Here is a 16,342-nt window from a genome sequence, read left to right as displayed (position 1 = left end):
GTCGCTTTACTCATACTACCCCTCTCCTCAAGTCGCTTCACTGGTTCCCTATCCGTTTTCATATCCTGTTGAAACTTCTTCTACTAACCTATAAATGTACTCACTCTGCTGCTCCCCAGTATCTCTCCACACTCGTCCTTTCCTACACCCCTTCCCGTGCACTCCGCTCCATGGATAAATCCTTCTTATCTGTTCCCTTCTCCACTACTGCCAACTCCAGACTTCGCGCCTTCTGTCTCGCTGCACCCTACGACTGGAATAAACTTCCTGAGCCCCTACGTCTTGCCCCATCCTTGGCCACCTTTAAATCTAGACTGAAAGCCCACCTCTTTAACATTGCTTTTGACTCGTAACCACTCGCCTCCACCTACCCTCCTCTCCTCCTTCCTGTACACATTAATTGATTTGATTACTTTATTTTTGTCTATTAGATTGTAAGCTCTTTGAGCAGGGACTGTCTTTCTTCTATGTTTGTGCAGCTCTGCGTACCCCTTGTAGCGCTATAGAAATGCTAAATAGTAGTAGTAGTAGTAGTACCATCATGTTGTACAAAGCTATACGTCCTAACAATGAGATTGGGAGTCCCTGCCACCGTGCCAGTTTTGTTATAGTTTCTGATAGTAACCTGTGGACATTGGAGTCATATAATTTAGACAAGTCTTGTGGGATGTGCACCCCTAAGTATTTAATTGTTGTCCACGGTTTAAACTGGAAGTCATTAGCTACCCATGACTCCACCCCCTGAGGGAACACCTGCATAATATTAGATTTTTGTAAATTTATCTTGAAACCGGAGATGCCTCCAAAAGTAGATGTGCATTGAATTAACGTGGAGACTGATGTTTCGGGGCATGTTGTCACTATCAAAAGATCATCGACGAAGGCCATCACTTTGACAGTGTCCCCCCCCCCCCCCCCCCCACTTCTACCCCCGGAATGCCTGACTCCCTAACTAGGGTCCTCAACAGAGGTTCGATCGCTAATACAAACAATGCGGGGGAGAGGGGGCATCCCTGCCTGGTTCCTCGTGCTATGGGAAATTGTGGGGTACGAGTTCCATTCACTAGTACTGCGGCTGTCGGGTGAGTGTATAATGTCTGAATCACTCGTTGTATCCATCCCCGAATCCCTAGGAAATGGAGTACCTCAAACAAGTAATCCCAGTCTACAGTGTCAAATGCTTTTTCTGCATCTAAGCTGACTAGCACCGCCTTAGTCTTTGCTTGTTGGCAGTGTCCCATAGCTAGCAGTAGTCGCCGCACATTGACTACTGACTGTCGGTTGAGAACAAACTCTACCTGGGCTGGGTTTATTAGGCGAGGAAGATATGTATGGAGTCTATTGGAGAGCAATTTGGCCAAGATTTTAACATCAACGTTTATTAAGGAGATTGGCCTGTAGGAATCTGCCTGTGTGTCTGGTCTCCCTGGTTTTAAAAGTAAAGTTATTAGGGCCTCAATCGCATTAACTGGGAAGTTTTGCTGTTGTACCACCTCTTCAAAATAGTCCTGGAGGGCTCCTATCACTGAGGGTCCCAGGATTTTATAAAACTCACTTGTATAGCCATCAGGGCCAGGAGCTGAATGCATAGGTAAAGATTTAATAATTTCCTGCAGCTCTTTCCCTGACATAGGAATTTCTAAAGTCCTCGCCTCTTCACTCGTCAATTGTTCCATACCTGCCTTTCGGAGATAGTTTTGAATGGCATCCGTATATGGTGGGTATCCCTGTTTATACATTGAGCTAAAGAACTCCTGGAAAACCTGTGCTATGTTCTCTCTTTTGTGTTGGACCGTTCCCTCTCTGTTCTTTACCGCAGTTATTACGCGGGGTCCTCCCTTATGTTTGACCAGGCTCACCAGCAGTGTCCCTGTTCTGTTACCAAACCTCTGAAGTTTATATTTCCTAAAGATTAACGTCTTGGTAGCTCTCTCCTGGAGTAAGGTATATAATGCTATTTGCGCAGCTTGCATTTGCTCTTTATGGTGGGTACTAGGGGTGTGAATAAATCTACATTTCGCTTTTTGGAACATTTTCTCCAGATTGACGATAGCCCCCGTCAATTTACGCTCTCGTCTTGCTGTGTATGCAATAATGTCTCCCCTAATAACTGCTTTTGCTGCTGGCCAGAAAATAGCAGGGCGATCTTTATAATCTGAATTAAGTTCTGTAAACTCTGTCCACTTCCCTTGTACATAGCTTTGGAAGTCTTTGTTTGAGGCTAGGTAAGACGGGAACCGCCACCCTACAGCACCGTGACCTCTTTCTGTTACCTTCAGGTCTACCCACACCATCGCGTGATCTGTTACCTCTTCTGGTCCGATTTCCACTTCCTCTACATGAGAGAATATTTTCTTGTCTATTAGGATATAATCTATTCTAGAAAAAGTGCCATGCGCTCTAGACAAATGTGTGTATTCCCGCTCTTCTGGATGTAAAGTCCACCATGCATCTACGACGCTACGCTGTTGCATGAAACGATGCAGGGCTCTGGCACTGGGTCCCCCCCCGCGCTGCACGCCTAGGCGTTGAGCAATCTAACATTGGATCCACTACTAAGTTAAAGTCACCCAAACTAGCAACGGGAGAGATCTATAAAGTAAGCATGTTTGTACTATATGGTTATAGAAGGACTTATTGTGTAAGTTCGGTCCATATACTGCCACTACCAGGTATTCTTTGTGATGTAGCCATAAACGAATGATCACAAACCTCCCCTGTGGGTCACTGGTTATTAGCTGGGACTTAGCCACTAGACCTTTATGGATTAAAATTGCTACCCCTCTCTTTCTTCCTTCAGCTGATGTAGCATGCACTTCTCCCACCCAACCGCGCTGCAGTTTTTGGTGTTCCTCTGGGGTTAAGTGTGTTTCTTGTAGGCAGGCCATGTCTCCTTTATGACGCTTTAAGGCTGCTAGGATCTTAGTCCTTTTTACTGGAATTGTGATACCTCCCACGGTCCACGTTAGGAACCTAGTTGATGTAGCCTTAAGTATGGGTTGGGATCGAAGGTCTGACTGTCTGGTTACTTCCTTCTATTTTAGCCCCCGGTGCCCAGCTCACCGTGGCTGCTCTCCCCTTCTCATAGTTGGACTCCGCTAATTCTTGCTGACTCAGTGTTCCCACAACCCCTTTTTTATTGTACAGTCTATACCTATCCTCAACAATAGGTCCACACTCCTTTAACATTGCCGTTTGTGCCTTGCATCTTATCATCCTCTTCCCCTCCCTTCCTCCCTCCTTCTCTCCCCTCCTTCCCTCCCTCCCTTCCCTGCCCGCCAAGCCCTCCATACTTCCCTGCCATTAGCCCCTCACTCTCCTTCCCGAACAACGGTTGGGGGAGTGTAGATCTAATGATGGTGGATTGCCCCCCCCACCTTATATCTTGTCTTAGGGAACTGAGCCCCTATTTATATGCAGTTTATCTGCACACACTATCAGCTGTAAACAAACTTACATTAACAACATATGTTAACTAGAACTCTTGTGAGCTTAACTCAATGTCCTGCATTTTGGATGTCTTCCGTGTCATCAGATACGCCTGATTCAGATTTGGCCTCTGTTGTTTTTCTGCCACGCGCTATAAATCCTTATCCTTGTTCTGAGTCCGTGGTATTATCATATTTTAGTCCTTGTTGTGCTTCTTGTGGCGTTGCAAAAGTTCTCCACGTGCCGTCGATTTGCACCTTTAGCAACGCTGGATATAACAGCATAAATCGTTGTTTGTTGGTTACCAAGCGTCAGCATATAGGCCCAAAGCCTCTCCGCCTCTCTTGTACCGCTATGGAATAGTCCTGGAATACTTTTATGGGTGATCCTTCAAAAGCCAGTGTGTCCCATTTTAATCGGGCCTCTCGCAAGATCTCTTCTTTATGCAGAAAGCTATGTACCTTTACAAGTACTGCCCTTGGCCTTGTTCCCGTATTGTTCCGCTTCCCCAAACGATGTGCACGCTCCAGGCACAGCGGCCCTACACTATCAGAGAGTGCAAACTCCGTCTTGAGCCATCGCTCGAGTTGAAAGGAGAGGGAACGTTCCGGAACCGACTCATGTACTCCAATTATTCGGAGGTTCGACCTCCTAGATCTGTTTTCTAGGTCGTCTAGATGTTGGGTGAGAGCTCCGAGCTCACGCCGTAGATCTGTCCTTATTTGTTAATTTGTACAGCGCTGCGTAACCCTAGTAGCGCTCTAGAAATGTTAAGTAGTAGTAGTAGTAGTAGTAGTAGTAATGTGCCCTACCAGGCCCTGCCAAAAGGTGGCCACTGAGGCTTCCTGATTCCATTGCAGTTCTGAAACCAGTGTATGGAATTGAATGGCATACTAGTACAGTGTCCCTCAGAAGCTACCGAGGAGAGCGGCCTCGGCTCGTTAAATATCTGCCAGAAGCGTGCGAGGAAGGCCATCAAATTGGACATAAACGGGTCATTCTGCTCCCACAGGAGAGATGCCCAAGCCAGCACTTGCCCAGAAAGGAGGGAGACAATAAAGGTGATCTTGACCCAATCAGATGGAAAGCTGGAGAGCTGTAGTTCAAAGCTCATCAAGCACTGGTTAATAAATCATCGGCATGCCTTGGAGTTCCCATCAAGGTGTGGTGGTGCCAAGATTCGAGGCTGAGGCACCGGGTTTGGGACCGGAGGTCCTGTGGTTTGCATCGCAGCCAACTGAGCGCAGACCCCCTGAAGGGTTTTCGTAGTCTGTTGAAGTTGAGTTAGTTGTGCTGGACCTCTTGGGCAAGGTACTGGAAGTGGTCCAAGCGGGTAGTAAGATCCTGGACAGATACAGAAAGTTGCTGAAGTAGCTACAAAGTGGGTGATTAGCCCGAGCTCATGGCCTTTGCAATGTGTCACAGCTCAGGGTAGGTGAGCCCTTGGGCCGCAGTCGGATTTTATGCTGCCTACCCAACCCAAAGGCTAGGTGGGCCCCGGCTGCTGGCAGGTGAGTCACCCCCCCAACAAAGACCAGACCAGAGAATGGCTCTTAAAAGAGCCCTTTGGTGGTGTCCTGACAAGTTAGAGCAGAGAGTGGTTCTTAAGACAGCCATTTGGGGCTGGCCCAACGGATTCAAGGCCAGGGAGTAGCTGGAACCAGGTTAAAGCCACAAACTGGAACAGGATGGAAGACACAGACTGAAACAAAGCTAAAGGCATGGGCTTGAACAAGGTTGGAACTTACTCTAGACCAGGCTAGGTGACCCATTGCAAAGGCACCACTAGACAGGAGGTGATGACATCAGTTAGCACCCTCTTGCAGGGCAGTAAAGGAAGTGCAGAGTTTCCAGGAAGTAAAACAGACTCTTCTAGCATGGAATGCTGCTAGAGACCACAGAAAATAGGTGAGGGGCTTGATGTCGACCAGGACGGCAAAGAAAGAGGTTGAAAAACGGCGCGGGCAGGGAGAGAACAAGATGGCGACGAGCCCGAAGCCAGACGGCGTTCCAGCATTTACCCTGCACAACTATCTCAACTTACAGAAGCAGTGCAATCTGCCCTGGCACCGCAATTTTCTAGGCTCTCAGAGCAAATAGCGGGAATAGAAACGCGCCTAGATGAAACGACCCGAAGGACCAGGGAATTAGAGATGCTCGTCTCTGAAATTGAAGATACTGAAATAGCCAAGGCGTCCGAGATAAAAGGATGAACTGACAGGACAGAATCTCCCTACCAGCTTGAATGCCCTTGTTTCCCTATGCATTACGGTGGGCATTTGCTTTCAAGAGAGGGCTAAAGAATGTGGAGGCAGATGTCTCTCTACACATTTGACACCCCAGTTTCAGGACCCCATTAACCTACTGAAGCTGGCTCCTCCTGACACCCTGGAGAAAGAGGTTCCCATGCAGATAGGCCATTCTCAACTTTCAGAGGAGGAGAAACGCTGTGCTGTGCTATATGATTCTTATATTCCATTAAGTTCAAAAGAGATTCTAAGCAGATTATAAACAGTAAATTCTTCTTCAGAAGAATTTACAATTGCATATCTAATACACTGAAACTAAAAAAAAAAGTCTCTCTCTGCAATTGTACATCTAAAACATTAATTACAGTTGCATATCTAATAAACTGGAACTAAAAAGCATCTTTCTCATCAAATATATTGAAACTAAAAAACGGCATCAGAGAACGCAAGACCTCTGACTATACTGTGCAGATGTAGGACGTTTTGCTAAGCGATGTACCAGGAAACCGGGAAACCTTCAAGGCCTAGGATTGGTGGGGAAAACTTCCCCAGGTCCTTCCCAAGCTGTTCCAACTTGTTACCCTTCAATGAGGATATAAAGAAATTGTTGTCTGAGCCCTCCTTGATTCCAGGGCTGCCAGGAACTTTGTGGACGAATGTCCGATATGCCAGTGGATAGTTACAACCATAATAAAGAAAATGATATATGTCAATTTTTAGTTTTAAAGGGAGAAAAGACCTCATAGGGCTAGCAATAATATTGCATCATCAATGGGCAAATGCATCATAGCATATAACTGCCCAATTGTAATCATCTGTCAAAAACTCCCCAATTTTTATGCATTTAATAATGTCCAAATCTTCTTAATCTTTAAATCTTTCAAACAAAATAGTTCTCCACTTTGCCCAATATCAGTTCAAATATCACTGAAACCAAGCCTGAGAACAAAGCAGCACTTACCTTCAAAACTGGTCCTGACAGTGATCGCTGTTTCACCAAGATGGTTTCCTCAGGGGAAAAATCAAGTACGCTGTTTCATAAATGTTATTATACCTTTAACTTTTCAATGTTCAGGGCTTCAGTAAACTCTTCAGCAGTCAATTTGAACAAACAAAAAGAAAGGGACCAGTCTTCAAAGTGAATGGGCTGTGCTGGCATTAGCCCACAGCAGCCGCTAGCGAGGCATAGTAAACAGGGTGTAAGTGCAGACGCCTAGATGTTAGGTACACCAACACTGGGTTAAGCTAGTATTCTACACAGTGTCTGGAAAAAATGGGAGCCCACAACATTTTTCAAAAAAACCCAGAAACAATTATTATTAAAAAATTATTACTATTATTGATAGGTGTTACTGCAAGATGCTGTAAAAACTGGATGACCCCTGTTTACAAAATGACACCATTGAGGAAGTGACCATTAAGATCCATTTTTGCAAAACGGCATTTTGCAAAGAAGATAGTTTATAGTTTATTATTTATATCTGCCCTTACCCAGGGCAGAGCACAATAGTAAATACATAAAAACACCGAAGAAAGACAAAGATAAAGTTGCGATTAAATTTTTGTGATAAAATAAGGCATATGGAGCAAAGCTTTTGCTAAGGGAGTTTCCTAATAAAGGTTAGACTAATGTATTTTCAAAGGTCATACTAAGGGCCTTGTTTACTAAGGTGCGCTAGAATTTTTAGTGCATGCTAAAAATTAGCATGTGCTGTGTAGACGTTCATAGGAATATTATGGGCATCTGTATGGTTAGTGAGCGCTACTGTTTAGCACACACTATAAAAGCTAACGCACTGCTAGTGCAGCTTAGTAACAAGGCCCCTAAATGTTTAAACAATTGCAAAGCATTTGAAAACTATGTAAGGATTCCTGTTTTCTTCCAGACACCGTGTATAACGGAACTTAGATGCCTTGGTTCTGTTCTTGAATAGGCATCTACTACAAAGACTCAAGGCGCCTAAATTGAGGCATCCACTTATAGAATTGGCCCCTAAGAGCTTAACATGTTTTAAAACCTGTGTTAAATAACAGACCTGGACAAGAAACAACAAAGAAAACTGCATAAAAATAAATAATATATAAAAATAAAATAGACAATAATAAAAAGATCAAAATATGCAATTCAGCTTAAAAAGTACCCACAAGAATATGTATGTAAGTCCCAGCATGTTCAGTGGCAACAACCATTTCAGTTACATAGAAACATATAAAAATATTAGCAGATAAGGACTATATGGCTTATCCAGGCTGCACATCCATGACATCTACTCTCCCGTGGAGAAGTAGCCTAGTGGTTAATACAGTGGACTTTGATCCTGGGGAACTGAGTTCGAGTCCCACTGCAGCTCCTTGTGACTCTGGGCAAGTCACTTAACCCTCCATTGCCCCTGGTACAAAATAAGTACCTGAATATATGTAAACCGCTTTGAATGTAGTTGCAAAAACCTCAGAAAGGCAGTATATCAAGTCCCATTTCCCTTTCCCCCTATCACTCCCTTAGTGATCCTATGTACTTGTCCAAAACTCTCTTGAATTCAGATACTGTTTTCATCTCCACCACTTTCACTGGGAGGCCATTCCATGAATTCATCACGCTTTCCATGAAGAAGTATTTCCTCAGGTTACTTCTGAGGATTACAAGTATAAGCATAGGCGCAAATTCCGTGGGTGCTGTGGGTGCCCGAGCACCCCCAATATTGTCCATCCCGCTGTCGGAAGTTCTGGTTCCAACCTCAGCCCGACCTGCCTGCCCTCTTCTCCCACAACAGTCCTCCGTCCTTGCCTTCCTGCTGCCCAGCTGCCAAGGAAGGACAGCTGGCAGGTTTGAACTCTTTTCCGAAGATACTAATTAACCTCACTGCCACAGGGAAGGTTGGTAAAAAGAGTCCATTGCTCAGTATTCTGCCTTTAGAAAACACTGAACACTTAGGCTGATCCTCCAAATCCAAGCAACCTTCAGAAGCTGCCTCTGTCACCTGTAACAACTATGCTGTATCTCTCCATACATCGAGAGGGCAAGTCTTGTCACAGTGGTCCACACACCATGATTACAAAGGGTTTGCATCAGCTCCAATTGGTTCATAATCCCGCAGCACAACTGATAGAAGGTTGTAAGTGATGTGATTTCATTTCTGCAAGAGCTTCCCTTGCCCCCAATAACAATACAGAATAGTGCAAAATTTAAAACTCTGTCTGATCCTTAAGGCCCTTAAAAGTAATGGTCCAGTACTTGAAGAACAGGATCGCTCTCTACATACCTCCAAGGTTGCTCAGATTCTCCCAAGAAATATCCCTAACCACACTCTATTAGTGGTCCCATCGTTCCACCAGGTCTGTCTGGATGTTTCTATAAGTTCCTGTTCCAGAGTGGCTTCCCCCACAGTGTGGAATGCCTTTCCCCCATATCTTTGTCTTGAGAGGTCCTTCAACAACTTTAAGTCCCAGTTAAAGGCCCATTACTTTTCTGCCTAATTGATATTTGACGCTGGGTTTTCTTTTCTCTCCCTGCGACTTTGATATCTGAATGAGATAGCTCCAAGCCCCCTATTGTGCTTTCCTTCCCCATCTTTCCCTCTTTTTGCTATGTAATCTTTTCCTCCTCCCACTGCCTTCTTCTACTCTGGATTGTGTTATGTTACTTTGTGGTATTTCCATTTTTCTCCCCCAATTAGTTTATATATTGTAAACCGCTCAGATTTCTCTTTGAAAATTTGCGGTACATCATATAAATTAAACTTGAACTTGAACACCCTCTCCAAAGGGAATTATGTAATATGTCAGCTGCAAACAAGCCTTCTCTGGACTAGCCACCACATTCTGGAACACACTCCTAAAAAGGCTCACTGATACCCTATGCTGTCTATTCAGATGTTTTGATGTGTATTGTGTTGACATTACTAAATAAACAGACAGATATGCATCAGTTTCCAAATGGAGGAAAGAGAAAAGCACTATTTTGTAACATTGTAAGTGTGCACTTTACATCTTGTCATAAGCATACATGCATTCTTGTTGGAAAATCAGGAATACACAATTTATGTTTCTGCCCAAACTATATCCACAACATGCCCACAACCTGACCCCTTCCAAACTATGCACCCATAGCTTTTAACATGTGCAGTGATTATCTGTAATCCTGATTTACATATGATTTATTTGTTACATTTGTATCCAGGTAACAAGAAACTTTGGGAACAACTCCGCTAGATTATATGAAATAACAGTCTACAAAAATAGCGGGTGATAATCATGAATTGTGAGACAGGTTTGTCAATAATGGAGGGGAAGAAGACCTCAGACCTGTGACAATTTTTGATCAATAAGATCACACCAATGTAGTCACCTCTATGTAATCACTGGTCTTCTACCAACCTCCTCCCTAGATGTTCAATTCGTGCACATTAACATTTATAAATACTATACCAAAGTCAAAATATGAACCACAGCTACTTAGCTTATTGTTGGCTTGATTAAGAGCCTCCCCAACGGTCCCGTTTCGCCAACTGGGGCTTCATCAGGGAGAGAGAACCCGGCGGCGTTAACAGCTTGCTGGGTTTTTCCCACAGTCTGAAAGGGCGCATTTTTTCTGGCGGCGTTAACAGCTTGCTGGGGTTTTTTCCATAGTCTGATGTTGCGGGGTTCTCTCTCATTGATCAAAAATTGTCACAGGTCTGAGGTCTTCTTCCCCTCCGTTATTGACAAATCTATCTCACAATTCATGATTATCACCCGCTATTTTTGTAGACTGTTATTACATTTGTATCCCACATTTTCCCACCTATTTGCAGGCTCAATGTGACTTACATAGTACTGTAAAGGCGTTCACCAATTCCGGTATGATGGCCATTTACATGTGTTAAACCTGTGCAAGGCTTCTAAAATGACCTCTTTATGTTATGTCTGTGCAGGGCTTTTTTGGAGGGGGTACTTGGGGGTACCGAGTACTGGCACCTTTTCCATTGTCTGCTAAAATTGACTCATGGTCCCCAAGTTTTAATGAAAGAGCTCAGGCTCTCCACACCAATTCTGCCTTGTCATAGATTCTGTGAGTGGTTGTAGGGGGCCTGGCTATAGTGGGGTGTGTAGCAGGTGGGTCCCTCAGTGATCACCCCACCCCTGAAGGGTGGCCTAGTATTTGAGTACCGATACCTTTTTCACTAGAAAAAACGCACTGTGTCTGTGAAGATTGATTCTTGTCCTTAATTTTGGCTTGTTTCATTAATACAGCATCCTTCTTAATATTTTTGGATTGGATCATGTACACAACATACACAAAAATATATAAAGGTGATTTTTTTTTTAACTGTAGGTGTATTTTCAATATGGATAGTTACAGGATCCTGTGATAGTGCTTGCATAACCCTGCAGGATTTTCTGCCATGTTCTTCTATTCGGGATTCTGTTTGAAGTTTATGTTTTTATAAGATCTTGTTTCAGGTTAGTGACTGCCTAAGATATAAATTACCCTGTACTATTTAAACCCAGTATAACTGTGGTTTCTTCGCTGAACTGATGAAGAAAAGATAACTCTCAAAAACTAATCACAAATGTATTAATTTAGTTCAGTAAAAAAGTATCGCATACAACTTTGGATTCACAGAAAGAGGAATGGCCAGGAAAAAACAGAAGGTTATATTGTCTTTTCATAAGTCTCTGGTGAAACCTTCTTTGGAGTACTTTGCACAGTTCTAGAGACCATACCTTCAAAAGTATGAGATTCACTATATGTTACTACCCCTTATCCATCAATATGACTTAAACAGCATGATCTGGACTGAGTAAGCAGTTGGCATAATTTGTGAACTCTTCAATGAGGGAGGGCTTTAACTGATTTGATGAAAAAAACACTGATTAAATCAATGCTGAAAAAACATTCATTAGATCCTGTTGTGTTGAAAAGGTATAGACCAGTGTCCAATATTCTTTTTTTGGGTTAATGGAGAAGTTTGTGGGATTACAGTTAGAGGAATTTGTGAAGAATATGCAGTAAAGTTCAAGCAGATTTTAGAAGGTATTGTAGTACAGAGACATTATTAACAACCATCCACTATGTTACCATCATGGATGGTATATATCATTTGATTGATGATAGTTTTAATATAGTGGTGATTTTTTTAGATTTCTTGTCAGCCTTTGATGCAGTTCATTATGGTTTGTTGGTTAACTGTTTTAAGGAAATGAGTATTGTAGCGTTGGTCCTTCGTTAGTTTAGTTTGTTTCTGGATCATAGGAAACAGTAGCAGTGATTAGGGGTCAGTTTTCTAAAGAATAGAAAATGTGATGTGAGGTCCTGCAACAATCTGCACACTCCCTCCTGCTTTATATCTTTATGGCTCCTCTTTGTAGGGAACCTGATCAGTTGAGCTATGATCACCAATTTGTTTGCAGATGATGGCAACATTTTTTCCCCATGGGAAAATCACCACTATATCAAAACTATCATCAATCAAATGATATATACCATCCATGATATATACCATCCATCGCATTTGCAGGAAAATTTAGGAAGGATTAATTTGGGATTGGAGGTGATAGCCAGCTTGTTGAAGAAAAGAAGGCTAATGTTAAGTATGGAAAAATCAAAAAATTCTTTGATTGGGGAAAAGAACGTTGGAAGCAGGTTTCAAATTTTAACTGATGGTAGTGATTTCCCTATAAAACTGGTGATGCTTAGCTTAGGTACTTAGCTGGATAGGGATTTGCCATTTGGTGCGCACAACTTTAGATTGGTTCAGGTAATGTGATCTTTTTTGCATATGAGCAACCTATGAGTACTGATCCAGTCTTCAGTTTTGTCAAATCTTGATTATGGGAATATGCTACTAGTTGGTTTATCAAAGAAATCTTTATAACAATTGCAGTTGTTACAGAATATGGCTGCTCGATTTCTGGGGGATTGAGGGATTACAGGTGATGTTCGCCCTCATTTCAAAAGCTTTATGGGACAAAAATGATATATTGAGGGATTTAAAAAAAAAGTTTTAATGTTAGTTTTAAAGCAAAATATGTTTCGTCCCCCCCCCCCCCCCCCATCCCAATTTAAGGGAGAAGTTGTCTATTACCAGGCAATGTGTAATTTGAATTTATTCATCTGCAGTGAACCAGGACGAGCACATTACATTTTCAGTTCATGGATCTAGCTGGTAAAATAAACTACTAGATGAGTTGTGTCAGGAACAAACTACCTTTTGCTTCCATAAATGGATGAAGGCGTGATTGTGGCATATGGTTTTTGCAACAAGGAAAATATAGTAGGATATGGATGATGCTTAGGTTAATACTTGGGGTTTGTATAAAATGCTGTTGATTTTATTGTGCTGGAATGGGATGGAGCATTATTAAGTTGCAATTTGTTTTATACTCTGTATTTTAATGATTGTTGTTAATCACGTCAAGCTATTTTGTAATGGTGATTAAGAAATCAAATATACACAGATATAAATCAGATGGAGTCAGTTCAGAGGGTAGCTACTAAAATCCTCAATAGTCTTCATCATAAATAAGGCATATGGGGAACAGACAAAGATCTAAACATGTATACACTAGAGAAGAGGCAGGACAGAGGTGATATGATATAGATATTTAAAGACCTCCAAGATAAAAAATAAACAACAGGTGGACTTCTTTCAATAAAAAGGAGACTCGGAAATGAGGAGGTCATAAAATGAAGGTGAAAAGGGTGATACTCCAGAGTAATCAAAGGAAATATTTCCTTACGGAAAGAGTGGCGGATACATGGAAGTCACTGAATTCAAAAAGCAAATACAGAGGATTTCTAAGGTAGAGGAAAAGATTGTAAAGCTGGGCAGTTGGTTTGAATAGGCAGACAGGACAGTCCATACGGTCTTTTTTCTGCGATCATGTTCTTTGTTTCTATGTAACTTTTTTGATTACTCTTATTTTTACATATCCACGTGGACTAAAACAGCAACCACATTTCTTTGATGTACATATATGTAATAATATAGTGGTACCTTTCGAGTTGGGTGACAATGATACTCGTTTAATAGCATAGGTCTTCAAGCACCTTTCAAACATGTCATCCCAGAGTCCAACCACGCCATCCTTTCCACCAGTTACAAAGCCCTTCAGAAAAACAAACAAATATTATCTTTCGCTTAAACAAATATTTACTTTTACTTATTTTATGTTATTTAAAGCATTTTTAGTATTCTAATTAGGTTATAACATAATCATACAAAACAATCCAACACATAATACAAAAATAAATACAATGATATATAAATTGATATTCGGCATGATATTCGGCAAAGGCCAGTTTGATTCTGTGACTCCACGTCTGAAGAATTTACACTGGCTGCCTATTCAATAGCGAGTTTGATTCAAAATGGCCTGTTCGGTCTTTAAATCACTTTGTGGCCTGAACACTGAGGATGTGGTGGATCTTCTGATATTTCCTCTTTCTAGACGTAATAAATGTTTCCTTCATATTTTACAAATGGGATATCCCACTTTTAAAGCTATTCATTTTAGATCTATCCAGGAGAGTTCTTTTCCATTTCAGGCTGCTAGAGTCTAGAATGAACTTCATTGGGAGATTAGAGCTATACTATCTTACTTACCTTTTAGAAAAGCTGTAAAGACATTATCATTCAATCAATAACAGATGGTTAAGCACTGCTTTTGATGAGTTCTTTGGGACTATTTCATGATTAAATGTATGTTTGTCATTATGTACTTCCCTTCAATTAAGGTTGGTTTTTATTTTTTTTTGGTTAACTGCTTCGAACCCTTTGGGATATAAAACAGGGATAAAATACATCACGATTTCCTGTTTGAAAATACGTCAGTGTGTTGAGTATGTCCAGCATGAACAGCCATTTTACAAACTGGAACAGCCATTTTACAAACAGGGACAGCATAATTAGAAGAATGGCCACACAGATGTCCCTGCAGAGAGACAGCCTAGTGATCAGTGCAGTGGCCTTTAAATCTCACTTTAATTCTTTTATTATGTAATTGTGAGCCCTCCAAGAACAGAAAAATACATATTGTACCTGAATGTACACCACCTCAATAGTCTTCAGGCTTGCAGGTGGCTTATATATATTTATAGTATTTTTCTGATTCTGAAATGCTTACAATTAAAAAAAAAAGTTAAAGTAGGATTTGAACCTTGATTTACAATCCACTATGCTAACCACTAGGCTACTCTTCAGATATACTTTGCTAAGAATGCCCATAGTACCTGAAGCTGTCACAGAGCTTGGTATCTCCTTTCAGTTTTACTTGCAGGGGAGAGGAAGGGGGACAGCAACCACTGGGGGATTAAGGAGATGTCATGCCTTCATCCCTCCAGTGGTCAGCTGCTGTCAGTGGTCGTGACTCCTCTTTTACTCACCTTATTTTCCAATGTTCAGGTTCCAAGATGGCTCCTGTCTGTCCAGCTTCCAAGATGGCTCCTGTCTGTCTTTCCTGTGTGCTCACTTCCTGTGTGTTCCAAGCCTCTCTTTGGTGTCAGTGTGTTCCCTGCTCCTGTCCTGCAGTAGGTGACATCATCAATGAGAGTCTTTATAAGGAAGTGGTGTACTTGCATTCAGTGCCTTTGCATTGCCAAGGGTCATCAGGTTAGTCGGTGTGCTGTTGCATGGTTTATCTAGCCTTGTTCTGTGGGCTCTTGCCCTTCTGCTTTGTCTTGCTCTTGTCTGTGGGCTTCCAGTCCTTCTGTTTGCCTTGTTCACTGTCTGTGTTCCTGTTTATGGCTGCCTTGCAGCCTTCTTGTGTCTGTGCCTACGTGTCCCTGTTTGTGGCGGCTTGTCAGCCTTTAGTCTTGGTTCTGTTCTGTTGCCTGTGTGTGGAGCCCTGGTCTGTCATTCTGAGTGTCTGCAGTAGCCAGCATTGTCCCTAATTAGCTCTCTGCTGTGCAGGTGGTCTGCTCCTGTTCTACCCTGTCTGCTTTCAGCTTTCTTCCCTCTCTTTGGAACCCTGCTTCTGCCCAGTTTGTGTGTATTTCCTGAACCCTGCTTCTGCCCAGCTTGTGTGTATATCCTGAACCCTGCTTCTGCCCAGCTTGTGTGAATATCATAAACCCCTGCTTCTGCCAAGCTTGTGTGTATATCCTAAACCCCTGCTCCTGCCATGCCTGTGTGTATATCCTAAACCCCTGCTCCTGCCAAGCCTGTGTGTATATCCTGAACCCTGCTCCTGCCAAGCTTGTGTGTATATCCTGAACCCTGCTCCTGCCAAGCTTGTATGTATATCCTAACCCCTGCTCTTGCCAAGCCTGTATGTATATCCTAAACCCCTGCTTCTGCAAGCTTGTATGCCTATCCTGAACCCTGCTTCTGCCAAGCCTTTATGTATGCCCTGTCTGCCTAGTCTGTCTTTGAATCCTGATCCAGTCCAGCTCCATCCTGTAAGTCCTGCAGGCTGCCCGCACCTAGGGGCTCAACCTCTGGGGAACGGCGGTCAGAGCGGGTGAAACCCAGAGCTGCTCCAGTCCTGTTTGCCTCCTGTTATCCCAGCATTGTCTGCCTACAGCCGCAGTTCCTGTCCTGTCATTCTGGCCAAGTCCATTCCAAGATTCCAGCTCCAGCCTTGCTTGTTTGCCCAGTCCCGGCTGGGGGTTTCTGCCTGCTGCAGCACTGTCTGCCTACAGCCGCAGTTCCTGTCCTGTCATTCTGGCCAAGTCCATTCCAAGA

The 16,342-nt window shown here is 42.7% G+C and overlaps 1 protein-coding gene across 1 annotated transcript in view; it reads right to left on the bottom strand.

The window, feature by feature from the left end:
• The window catches only part of EML6 (EMAP like 6), a 744,128-nt gene that overhangs the window by 374,837 nt on the left and 352,949 nt on the right, over positions 1–16,342 (bottom strand). The window contains 1 exon segment of the mRNA XM_030195849.1: positions 13,655–13,766. Within this exon segment, the coding sequence (XP_030051709.1) occupies positions 13,655–13,766 (112 nt within the window).

The sequence above is a fragment of the Microcaecilia unicolor genome, chromosome 3, assembly GCF_901765095.1.
Source record: "Microcaecilia unicolor chromosome 3, aMicUni1.1, whole genome shotgun sequence".
Classification (NCBI taxonomy): Eukaryota; Metazoa; Chordata; class Amphibia; order Gymnophiona; family Siphonopidae; genus Microcaecilia; species Microcaecilia unicolor.
The sequence above is the reverse complement of the archived record's forward strand: the minus strand, read 5'-3'. Positions and strand labels throughout refer to the sequence as shown.